Source organism: Equus quagga, chromosome 14, assembly GCF_021613505.1.
Source record: "Equus quagga isolate Etosha38 chromosome 14, UCLA_HA_Equagga_1.0, whole genome shotgun sequence".
NCBI lineage: Eukaryota > Metazoa > Chordata > Mammalia > Perissodactyla > Equidae > Equus > Equus quagga.
The window spans coordinates 12,872,598-12,885,956 of record NC_060280.1 but is presented as its reverse complement, the minus strand read 5'-3'; the positions used below and the strand labels follow the sequence as shown (position 1 = coordinate 12,885,956).

The following is a 13,359-nucleotide window of genomic DNA, read 5'->3' as shown; positions in this document are numbered from 1 at the left end:
GCTCTCAGTACGATTACTTAGTTTTGGAACATCCATGGAAGAAAGAAGTTTGAAAAGAACAAATTCTTGGCACTTCAGCAGTCAGTGCAGGAAGAGGGACCGGACAACAATAACGCAGCCATGAGTCTCTACACACTTACGTAATGTTTATCTGGGTTGTATTTCTTATGATAAGTGAAAACAGAGACTTCCTTGATTCGACCATCTTGTCTAAAGGAGTATGTTTTGGGTGAAAACGAAAGGATGGGTTCATCATTGGAAGGAAGGCCAGAAAAACGCAACTGAGCAAGGTTGTGAATGAAGAAGTTAAACTTTGTGGCAATGCTTCCCAAACTTGATTCAATCAGCCTACAAAATAATCAGAAAATGTGTAAACAGTAAATGTTCATGAGAACACATGCTCAATTGTTTTAACATAATAAAAGATAAAAAACACTTTCATTCATATTAAACAGATTCTCACTTTGCCAAGGATTCCCTTTGTTCTATAGGCCAAAAACCCATTAAAATATATCTCACCCCCCCAAAAAATTTTAGCACAAAGTCTCCATTCCATCCCATCCCACTGTCTCCAAGAAATGATGCTTGGATTCCTTGAGCTCTGTGGGGTCGAACACTAATTAAAAAGCTACTAGGGATAGAAGATGATTGGTATAATGCCAAAAAGATGATTCATTATTTTATTCCTGTAATAAACGGGTAAGGTGACAATTAAACAGGTATAGAAGGAAGCATCCAAAGTAATCCAAATTTTAAAAAATCTCTTCTATCAAAGAGTAGAATAGTAAAATCTAGTACTAGATACCTTCTTCAGACAATCATAATTTCCCTCAGTTGGAAAAAGAAGTTTTGACAGGATGGGGAGTTTGGTTGTGATAAATTTGGAAGGCAGGCCTGGATAAAACATTTTAGGCAAGCAAAGGAAATAAGAAGTCTCAGAAACAGGATAAAGGAGTACAGAAAAAGGAAAGAGGTTAAACAAGAAAAGTCAGAGAACCTCCTGGAAAGAGTTTTGCCTTGCGCTGGACTGAATGTCTGTGCCCCCACAACTTCACGTGTGGAAGCCCCGACCCCATTAAGCCTTTATGGAGTTAGTAATAAAGGTTAAATAAGGCCATGAGGGTAGAGCCCTGATCCAACAGGATTAGTGTCCTTATAAGAAGAGACAAGAAATCTCAGGCTTTCTTGCTCTATCTCCCCCCTTCATGTGAGGAAACGGCAAGAAGGCAGTCATCTGTAAGCTAGAGCCCTCACTTTAGGAAGCGAGTCAGCTGGCACCTTGATCTTGGACTGCCTAGCCTCCAGAACTTTGAGAAAATTAACTTCTGTTGCTTAAGCCACCTCGTCTATGCATTCTGTTATGGCAGCCCAAGCTGATTAATAAATGCCTGCTCTATAGTTTTGCCCAGGGGAGCCAACAGATCTCTTTGAAAAACAAAACAAAAACCCATCAATACCTAAACTATCAGGCTTAGTTTGGAAGGCTATACAAAAGTCAGCTTCCTCCAATTCAATTCAGCCCAGACTCTTGAGACTAGAGAAGCCCAGTCCAGTGTTTTCTACCTCTTCTCCACTGAGAGGAAGAAGGCAAGAGAATAGGAAAGAAAAGAACATGAGCTCATGTGCCCCTCCCGATGTGGCATTATAATGAAGTGGTACCACTAGCCAGTAACCAACCTGCTCACCAGGCCTTTAGAACATATTTGTTAGGAAGATCTGCTTTTAAAGCAATAATGACAAGTTAAATGCCAGTCACTGGTATATGTGTTCCAAGTACTATGTCACATAATAACACTTTATTAGGGCAATGTCCCAGAATTCACTGTTGTAAGCACTTATGGCATGCCTGAAAACTGTTATGGCAGAATCTTGAAAAATTGATTGGTACAGTTATCATTTTAGAAAAAAACCCTTGTATTTGGCACTGTAGAAAATAGGTTTCACAGAAATAGTTCATAAATAGGATCTTTATAATTGAAATCACATAATAAACCTTGAGATATTTTGAGAGAAATAAATGTATTTTTTAAAGTACTATTGCAAATCCTTTATATTTATTCATTAAATAAACTTTTGACATAAAATAAACTTTTGATAAATCTACTATTTGTTAATCCTGTGAATCACAATTTTTTCCTGTCAGTGTTTTGATATATAGCATTTGTTTAAACTAAGGAAAACAAATCAAAACTAAACTGTATGTGCCTTCTCTAATATACCCAAATATGTCTTACCTAGTAAAGAAAATTGTAGCTTCTGCATCTGTAGTTTGGGGCTGAAGCGCATCTCTAACATATTTCAAATCTTGAATACTTGTAAGTTCTGGTAACCCTGAAGGAATCATCTATAGGAAAGGGAAAAAGAAGTTTGTGAGTTAAATTCTTTAAAACTCTATTCCCCACTCCTCCCTAAAAGGTGGCCAAGTAATCAGAACTAAGACAAACAAAAACAATCACAGGTTTGAAGAGTTTTGTTAGTGTTTTTAGGACCTAAGTGATTCTCTTATAAATGAGAAAAATTGAGGCCAAGGAAGTCAATTGTTGGAAGTCACAGAGCCAATTTATGGAATAAAAGCTGTGAAATCCAGACCTTTTGTCTAGTCATCTGTCCCTACATCAATTTCAGTCACCATAAAAAATCATAGTGGGTTTACTTGTTTGTTTTTACTTTTTACTTAATATACATCCAGAAAAGTACAGAAATCTTAAGTGTACAGCTTAATGAATGTTCACAATCTGAAAATATCCAGATGAAGACAAAATTATTTATCAGCATCCCAGATAACCTTCTGAGGATCCCTTTTAGTTACTGATACCCTTCATTCCCAGGGCAACCACTCTAGTGACTTATTTTTTTGTATTTTGCATAAATGGCAGCTGGCATATTTCACCTAACAGTAATTTTTAAATATGTTGGTAATAATATATCTGACATTTGTTTTCTTTTTTTTTCTTTTTTGAGGAAGATTAGCCCTGAGCTAACTGCTGCCAATCCTCCTCTTTTGCTGAGGAAGACTGGCCCTGAGCCAAAATCTGTGCCCATCTTCCTCCTCTTTATATGTGGGACGCCTACCACAGCATGTGTGCCAAGTGGTGCCATGTCCGCACCCGGGATCCGAACTGGTGAACCCCGGGCCACTGAAGCGGAATGTGTGCACTTAACTACTGCACCACTGGGCCGGCCCCTGACATTTGAAACTACGGTAAATTTTATTCCAAAAACTCACAAAATATCCCTGTTTTAGATATTGATACACTGTAGCATTAATATAAAATTAATTAAATGCTTGTAAAGAACAGAGTTACCAGTGAAAGAAGGTTAAGAAAGAGGTTTGTTTGCTTTCTTATCAAGTTGTAGGCCTGACAGCAAAGGTCCACAAACAACTGGAAACGAATGGTGGGCTTTTCGCCTCCATTAATGACATATGCCATATCAGAGGTCAGCACAAAAGGAGCCCGATCTCTATTTAAAAGAAAGCACATACAAAGTATTATTTATAGAAGATATTAAAATAGTGCTATTTCTATTCCATGGTTATTGAACTATGTTACCTGAACCAAAGCAATTTCCAACTGGGAAACTTAGTATCAGGCAGTTTTCAATTTGCATAATTTTAAAAAATTCACATTTTCAGGAAAGCCATCATATATAATTTCATTATTTAGATAGAACTTATAAATGAAATTTTTTTCAAGGTGATATTTGAGATCAAACAGTAGTTATAAACATACAGAGAGAAAAATTTTGTACTCATTATGCAAATAGGAACATTTCTAATAGGTATCACTAACTAGATAAAATAAAATACACCTTAACTCATTTCAACAAAGGTTACACACACATACTCATTCTTGTCTACTACAAGGTAAAGTCATCTCTTAGGGTCTTTTTCATCCCCAGTTATGCTCAAAGGGAGCTACAAGGCAAAAAACAGCAAGAAAAAAGATTGGGGACATTAATTTGTGAAATAGGAAGCACCTCTTTTCTTTAGCAATAACAGTAACAATATTAGTACCTTTTGAAGCTACCAAACATCTGTGCATGGCCCAAAAACTTTCCAAAGTCAATGTGAAACATATGTCCTGTGCTTCGAAGCATTATATTGTCATTGTGTCGATCACAGATGCCTAAAACATAGGTGGCTACACAGCATCCGGCACAAGAATAGATAAAATTCTCAGAAGCCTATAATAAAGATATAAAATTATTTTAGGAAAAGAATTATTTTTAAAAGAGGCAGGGTTACCTTAAAGTAATTCATCACCCTTTGAAAACACTGTTGTAATCCACTTTCTCAACAGTTTATAAACTCGGTTATGGTAACAAAAGCCAGCCTTTTCATATTTCAAAAACAAAAACACCCTGCTAGAGATGGTTATTGCCCCTTCTCTGTAGCTTTTGTCTTGTAACAGGCAGAGATCCCACCAGTCCCTACTTAGGGCACACGCTGCCTTTGAACATCTTGTAGGCATCATGTTTGTGGAACCCTGCTCCTCATAGGCTCTGCTGCTTACCACAAGTGGTAACACTGGGCCCAAGATTAATCTGAATAAAAAAAATTTTCCCTTTTTTTGGCTTGTAGGGAGGGCATGTGTAAAGAAAGTCACCTTATATCTTTAAACATCCAGTAATATAATTAATGTGTTTTGTTGCCCATTTGGTGACTCTTATGTGTCATCTGCAAGTTTCTCAAACCTGCACACCTTCTTTTTTAGGCCTGTCTGTCTTGAGAATTAAACTACTAAAATAATATCACACAGAAGAATACAGCAAGATGCATACAATGAATATTTTGATCTAAAGCATGTACATTTAGTTTATTCTCAAGATACTACATTCCTGAATGGAGCAGTCATATATGAGCTCTATATGTCGATATGGTTAACTTTATCCTGTAATCCCCAGAAATCATCATCAATTACTGATGATGATAATGGCAAATGTTTATACAGCACTTATCACAAACTGGGCACTGCACTGCTCTCTCTCCACATACACATACACACACAGAATACATGTGTACATATGTGTTTTGTATGTATACATTAACTCATTTAAAATCTCACAACAAACCAATGACATAGGTACTGTTATTACTGGCATTTTATATATGAGGGAAACTGAAACACAGAGGGGTTATTTGCCCAAGATCACATAAGTGTTAAGTAGCAGAGCCGATATTCAAACCCAGGCGATGTGACTCCACAATGTTATATTCCCTCTTAGTAAAGCACATAAAAGAGCCAAATGCAAAAAAGGCACTCAATGTATGTTACTTGACAATTATTTTGTGTGAAACAACTTACCTAAAATCACAAAAGAGCCAACACTGCTATAAACAAGTATTGGCTTCTGCTACACTGCTTTCCCCAAGCCACAAAGAAGTAAGAAAAGGGAATAATCTTAAACAGTTTAAAAGACCAACAAAGGACAAAATTCTACTTTATTTGGTTGGTGAACACAGAAATTGAAATATAATGATGTACACTTTAAAATAATATAATGTAAGAAAATAAGAAGAAGAAGAAACCGAGATCTTAAATCACTATTGGAAGTTCCTGAGTCTTCCTTAGGCCAATTTAGGATCATCAGAGGCCTCGTGTCCTAAGAAATTTCCCTTTCCTATTATGTAATTCAAAAGTATACTAAAACAAAAAATTGATGCCTCCAATAGTAAGAATAGCTATCAATTATAGAATTTACTCTATGTAGCACTTTACATATATTAATTCATTTAATTCTCACAAAACTTTATACTACTATTATTTTTTACAACCATAATATATACTCAATACTATAGTATGTACTATAATGTTTTATAGCAGAGGTCACTGAGGCACAAAGAGGTTAATAATCTGCCCAAGGCTCTATAGCTGGAGTGACTTGGGACCTGAATTCAAACCCAGAGAGTCTGGCCCATAATCTTGCTCTTAACTGCCACAACATGCAGCCACTCTTATTCATTTCCGCAACTTTTTCCAAGATCTTTGTGAAATATAACTTTCTGAATTATAAAAATACCTGTCTTGCTGGCCTCTAGATACATGTTTGAAATGTTTTTTGGGTCATTTAGCATTGGTTCATAAGATTCCTGCCATTAAATGCTTTCTGTTTTCATATTCTTTTCTTTAGTTGGAGAAAGATGCTGTTTTCACAACTTAGACTAAACGGCTAGTCACTAGAGTTGAAAAATGAAAGCACTTAAGACCTATGTAATATATTTTTTACAAAGTTTTTTAGAATAAGGAGACATGCTAATCACCTTTTCATATTCCTCTTCAGAGGGATTGTATTTCCTCAGCCACTCTGCAAGTGGTTTATCTTTAAAGGATCCGGTCACACCATATTCCACTTGAATTTTCCTGAGGGTGTCTGAAGCAGGAACTAGCTCCACCATGCCTTTAACAACAAAACATTAAGCTATGTGAAAATATCTCCCAAAAGTAAGCCTTTAAAAAATTTATAGCTTTCAATCTTCGACATAAGACACCAGCTAGCAATTATCATTTAAAAAAAATCAAGTCTGGCAGCCCACGGTAGAAAATGTGAGCAATCAAAATTATTTTTATTTTCAGAAGTTCCCAAGATATAAAGTTGAATTTGACTATTTGAGACTCTATAGTCTGTACATCCATGTGCTACCCCCACAGGGAATAACAACAAACCCAGATATACTGACCTCGCTAATACACTTACTTACAAGATACACCATGTCACATTTCAGCACAAAAAATTTTCTCTAGTCATATATTTGGGCAACGTAAGAGTGTTTCAGAGTACATTAAGCCCGTTCAAAGGGAAGAACAGATTAAGACTGTCCTTGTGATACCCTTCAGTCTCAAGTAAGTGTTTAGTCTTCCTAATTGAAATGTAAATGCCTGGCGGGGCAAATCATTTTTTGTTTTCTCTATAACTCCGTTAAAACAAGTATCAAACAAATAAATTATGGGACATCTACACAATGGAATACAACGAGGTAGATCTCTATGTGCTTACATAGAAAGATCTCAAAAATATGTTTTTAAAGACAAAATCCAGATGGAGCACTGTACCTTTTGTTTTTAAAAGAAAGACTATTAGGTATGATGGAATATACACAAAATATTCCCAGAAGGCTATGTAAGTGGTTATATTTTGGGAGTGGGATGCCTAGGATCGAGGATGGAGGTGTGGGAGAAAACTAAGATTTACTCTTCAATTTATTCTATTACATGTTATATGGATATTTTACTACGTGCATATATTATTTATATAATTTAAACATTAGTTTTATATATTTTAAAAATCAGGCAGATGCACTGGTGTCAAAATAAAAGATACAGATACAGAGACCTGCTTTGGACAAAGGATTGGAAGAAAACAAGTCAAGAAGCCTTCCAGGTCACCCCCAAAAAGAGTATGCAGGGCCAGGTTGTAATCCTAGCAGTCTGGTCACACTTGGCAGAAGGAATTCATTTGTATCTTTTGTTTGTTTGGTTCCATCATCTAGTTTATAGTTCACAGTGATATCCTTTTTCAATGAGTACCTGTACCTTGATTCTATGATTACATTTAATCAAATTTTTAATATACATACAAATTTCTAATTTCATAATCAAATATACATATGTACAAATTACTAGGTACAAAACAGTGGACCAAAGGTCATAAGATAGACACAGTACTACTATATATGTAAGATATGGTGCCTGCCCTAAGAGAACATAAAATCAATCCAGTCGGGGGGCTGACCCTGTGGCCAAGTGGTTAAGTTTGCATGCTCTGCTTCGGCAACCCAGGGTTTCACCGCTTCAGATTCTGGGTGCAGACATGGCACCGCTCATCAGGTCATATTGAGGCAGCGTTCCATATAGCACAACCAGAGGCATAATTAGAATATACAACTATATACTGGGGGCTTTGGGGAGAAGGAAAAAAAAAATTGGCAACAGATGTTAGCACAGGTGCCAATCTTTAAAAAGAAAAAGAAAATTCAATCCAGTGGGGAAGGTACAAAATAGGCAGTAAATGTCTGGTGAGTATTAAAGACAATTGCTGAATCTGGAGCAGGGAGGGATTACTATAGACTGAGGTGCTTGTTAAAAACTTCAGAGGGTGTGGATATCATTTCTTCATTTGAAAAATTAAGGATACAGTGAGATAACAGAAGTGAAAAACTTAGCACAGAGCAAGGCACAAAGTTAGCACTCAACCATTAGTTAGAATCAACATAAAAAACAAGAGGAATTTGATTGTCTCCAAAGTTACAAAGAATTCTATAAGAAAGAGTAAGTTGAACTATATGAAAAGTGTGGTGACAGAAACACCAATCTAACGAAATGATAGGCTCTCATTGAGGAATCCTGCTTGATAAAACAACTTCCATCTTACAAGACTTATATGAAAATCAACCAGCAAGAATCCTTAAATTGACCTTATTTCCTTTTTGACAAGATAAAGTTTGTATATCGTAACCTGAGAAAAGAAAGTGGTAAGGTTCTCATACTGTCCTGATGGATAAAATGGAGAAATGTGGAGTGGTTGATAACACAATGAAGTAGATAAGTAACCAAGCAAAATACAGTACCCCAAAATTTAGCAATCACCCAAAGGGAGATCTCTCGTGACATGGCACAAGGATTGGTCCTTGGCCCTCTCTCAGTAAACATTTTTTTCAATGACTTAGCAGAAGCTACAGAATACATGTACTTCACATCGGTTCATGACATAAACTAAGAGGTTCAATGACAGATAACAAAATTCAGATTTTAAAAAGAACCCAAGAGGCTGAAAACTAATGGATCAAATGTAACAAGAAAGTTAAGAGTTAAGGTCCTACACTTGGGTCTAAGGCACAAAATGTGTAAGTATAGAATGGTCAAGACACGGTTTAGCAGGAGCTAGTATGATGGTTTCATTTGTGAATAAGCTCCACGTGGAAAAAGCTCCACTTTTCCCATCCTGCGTTCTACAAAATCCAGGTGCCATTCTTAGAGACTATGGATCACTTGACCCCTTTACAATGAGAACAATCAGGTGATAAGATAACTTAAAGTCACATATGACAAACGGCTGAAGAATATGAAACTCAGGATCTGAAGCCACAATATACGTGTCATCATGAGGAAGGATTTGACTTAATTATATGATAGTCTATGAAGAGAACTACAACTGATGGGTAGAAGACACCAGGAGTCAGTTCCCACTCACCTGAATACAAGAAAGAAATCTACAACTATCAGAGCTATCCAGGATAAGATGGACTAGCTTGAAATGCAGCGAATTCCCTTCACTATAGACACTTAAGCATAAATTGAATGGCAAATATTAGAAACAAAGGTTAGATTATATAATCTTTCAGGTGACTTCCTAGTGTCTATGATTAGAATCTGTGAAGTATTTCTCGTTTCCACCAACCATAGGTGATCTTTCCTTTAAAATCCCACAGCATTGCCTTTGTAATTGTTAGAACTTTTAGCTTATTAAAGCATTTCTAATTACTTATGTGTTTAACTGCTTCCCTCTAAAATATAAGCGCTACATGTTACTAGCATTTTGCAGCTAGATGGTAGAAACACAGAAAACATTTGTTGCATAAGAATGATGGTAACAGTTGCAATTTATTGAGCACCTAGTAAGTATCAGATACTAGGGTATTTTATATTCATTATCTCATTTAATTATCACAATATTCCCACGAGTGTAGTACTATTATTATTCACACTTAACGTATGTGGAAAGGAAAAAGACTTATTCAATAAATAACAAGATGAAGTCTGCTCTTAGTAGGAAAAACCACATTATTTTATTTTGCAGAATTGAAATCAAAATTGGTTTTACTTAGACATGGCTTTGCTTTTAAGTCAAAAGCTAAAGACCATAAAGTCCCCATTGGGTCAATTAATGGACACCTCTGGTTACTGCAAAGCATTTATTAGAACTACTTACTGAGTTATTTGATAGTGAGCAAATGAATCAATAAAGTTACACTAAATTAAAGTAAGAAACTACTGAGATCATAGTGCACCAGCATCAGGACCCTTAGAGAAGGTACACTCAGAGCTAAGTTCACACAAAAAAATAAGATACCAAGACACAGCTAACAGACTTACCTCGATCTCTGCCAGTTGAGAGACATTTGAAAATTACCATTCTTAGATCTAGTCCTTCTTTAAGCCAGATCTTGTCCATAATCTTTATCATCTGTAAAGCTAACATATCTTGCCGAAGATCTTCACCAACCTTGAAATCAAGGAAACAAAATGAAACTCGTACCTTTCCAAAAGACTTAATAGATTACATACTATAAACGAGGGGTAGAGGGGAATTTCAAAAAGAGCGAAGAATGAGAAAAGCAGAACTGCCTTTTTATTCTTCTGCAGCATTCTAAAGAAAGTTACTTAACCTCTTCATGTCTCAATTTACTCAACTGTACACGTTAAAAGGCTGGGTTTTACGGTATGTGAATTATATTCAGTTTTTTAAAAGGGCAATATGGGGCATCTTTGTGATGATCAAAATATTACATATCTTGTCTGTATCAATGCCAATATACTGATTGTGATATTGTATAATAGTTTTGCAAGATGTTTCCATTGGGGGAAACTGAGTAAAGGGTACACGGGATCGCTGTATAATTTCTTACAACAGACTATGAATCTATAATTATCTCAAAATAAAAAGTTCACTTAAAAAAGTTAACTCTGCCAAAATGAATTAATTCTAACTGGAATCATATCGAATTTTCATTTTCTTTTTAAAATTGGATAAAATAACTTTAAAAAACACATAATGATGAATACATTTTTAAGACTAGCCAAGAAAATTTTGAAAAAAAATAAGGGAAGGGATTTGCCTTAACAAATATCAAAACTCAACATACAAAATTTCTGTATTCAAACAGATGGTACTGTTTCAGGAAAAGGCAAATTACATCACTAAAATAAAATGAGTCCAAAATCAGATCTGAGTATAGGGGAACTTGCTATATATATCAAAGGTGGTTCAAGAGAAGCTATCTTTATGAACTACTACTACTAATCAAGTTCATTGAATTAACTAACTCTCCATTCTTTCTTCAAAATATACTAATTATGATCACAACACACAGAATTTTGACTGGTAATAGATTCCTCTGTAAGTACTTCACTCCTGCTGCTTCCCACAGATAAGTTATACGTTCCCAAAAACCAGTGCCACTGCTCATGGTTTTGGGTGTCACAATACACAACTCTAGCGAATACCATTCACATCACCATCTGTGAAAGGCACTGCCTAGAGTTATGATGTGCATAGGCAGCAGTTCTAGCCCAGAGTTACATTTGTTCCCAAATCTGTTTGGGAACAGTTTATGTCAGTGGTAATTTTTCACATAATTATTCAATTTAATTAAATATTAAGTAAACAAAATTACTTTTACAATTTTTGGAAAAGGAATTTGAGAAAAGAATTCTAAATTATGGTTTAAAAACAAAGTAACCTTATTTTTCTTACCTTAAACATGACATTAATTTCTTCTCCCATTGGATCAGCATTCACCATTGTGACTTTTAGGGGCACAGCATTAGAACTGAAGAAGGAACATGACTACAAATGCAACGAGTTAAGCATTAGTAAGATAACACTGGAAAAAAAATGGGTTTGAGATATTTTGTCCTAGGTAGTTCTCCTTTCACTTGTTCCTTTGAACTATGGCAAATGAAATACCACATGTGAACTGCTTTTTTTAGGTTATCTGACCAATAAAAGGTATATAAAAATACTTTTTGAGGGGCCGGCCTGGTGGCGTAGTGGTTAAGTTCATATGCTCTGCTTTGGCAACCCGAGGTTTGCCCATTCAGATCCAAGGGGGTTGCCATTCACACCACTCATCAAGCCAAGCTGTGGTGGCATCCCACATACAAAGCAGAGGAAGACTGACATGGATGTTAGCTCAGGGATCATCTTCCTCAAATAAAAAGAGGAAGATCAGCAATAGATGTTAGCTCAGGGCCACTCTTCCTCACCAAAAAACAAACAAACAAACTTTTTGAAACTTAAACATAGCATATATGAGTAAAATATCATCAACTACTCTCTATGCAGAGAAATAAAACCTTAAAAACTTGAGACAAAAATAATTAAAAGTTTGAGCTTTTATTATAATTCCTCAACAGAGCACGAAATTTTGTATACTCTTATCTTTCCTCTACATCAGTGAGATCTGAAATGAGATCTCTACTTCTCCTATTTATGGTACTATTATAAGTAATAATTAGCCATGGAATCAAATAGTAACACTAAATTTAACAACTTCATTATCAAAGATAAAATCTTATTTTAAAATGCAACTGATTAAAAACTAATTCAAACAAAACCCAAGGGGAAAATGTAATTTCCCCCACTCAATGACATAGTTATACAACTCAGGCATCCACCATTATATTTCAATGAAGAGTAGCCATTATGTCAACATTAAAAAAAATCAAATCTGAGACTCCATCACAGATAATTGTACCCTAGCTTTTGTATCCAATATTGTATTACTATTAGCCCAGTTCAAAATATAATTACTCAATTTTGGTGATTACACAACTACTTTTTGATGGCTGTAAAAAGTGTTATAAACCTGGGAAGAGTCTATCTGGCCATTCATAAGGAAAGAAAAGAAAAATGCCTATCTGTAACTGGATAGTTTTATCATTGGAATTACAACATATGCCTCTCGTAGCAATTATATCATAGTAAAAAAAAATTATTTCAAGGTAATAAATAATTTTACACTATTTTTTTCCCCTAAGAATGGTGATTAGGTAAAAATATACTGAGATAAATATGGATCTCACACAAATAGACAACCTATATATTATATTATAACCAACCTCTGCAGGTTTTATCCTCATTTGCCTTAAGTATACTTGCCCATTTGCCTTCTTTCTACCCATTATTTTGAAATGTAATATGAACTTATAAGTATTTTATGTGTCACCTTAATATTTAATTCTTTTGCCACAAGACTTGGATTGAGAGGGAGACGGCATTTATTTTTTAGAAAAAAGGACTGTACTCGTTCCATACTCCTTTGAAGGACAACCTAGGAAAAGAAATTGATACTGTAAATACATAATGAAAATGAAGACCTAGTTTTAAGACAACAAAATTATGATATGGACCCAGTTTTTAAAATACCCAATTGTCAAATGGTCAAAAAAAGTTGTTGCTAAAGAGAGCTAATTTTTACTATAAAAACGAAATTATAATGGGCAGAGGCTATAATCATAGGGGGAAAAGTACATATAGTCATATTTAACACATTAGTTAAAACTCACCAAGAGTCAAAGAAATAGAAACCAAACAAAAATGAGATGCAATTTTTGACCTAACATACGAAAATTTTAAGAT

At 35.1% G+C, this 13,359-nt stretch overlaps 1 protein-coding gene across 3 annotated transcripts in view; it reads right to left on the bottom strand.

Annotated features, from left to right (window-relative positions):
• PIK3C2A (phosphatidylinositol-4-phosphate 3-kinase catalytic subunit type 2 alpha) overlaps positions 1–13,359 on the bottom strand; it is a 91,419-nt gene that overhangs the window by 8,159 nt on the left and 69,901 nt on the right. For all 3 annotated transcript variants that reach the window (XM_046685057.1, XM_046685056.1, XM_046685059.1), the window contains exons 20-27: positions 12,947–13,051; positions 11,473–11,565; positions 10,092–10,221; positions 6,263–6,399; positions 4,016–4,185; positions 3,306–3,462; positions 2,235–2,344; positions 141–348 (exon numbers count right to left, since the gene is read on the bottom strand). In XM_046685057.1, coding sequence (XP_046541013.1) covers positions 141–348; positions 2,235–2,344; positions 3,306–3,462; positions 4,016–4,185; positions 6,263–6,399; positions 10,092–10,221; positions 11,473–11,565; positions 12,947–13,051 — 1,110 coding nt within the window. The remainder of the gene's footprint in view (positions 1–140; positions 349–2,234; positions 2,345–3,305; positions 3,463–4,015; positions 4,186–6,262; positions 6,400–10,091; positions 10,222–11,472; positions 11,566–12,946; positions 13,052–13,359) is intronic.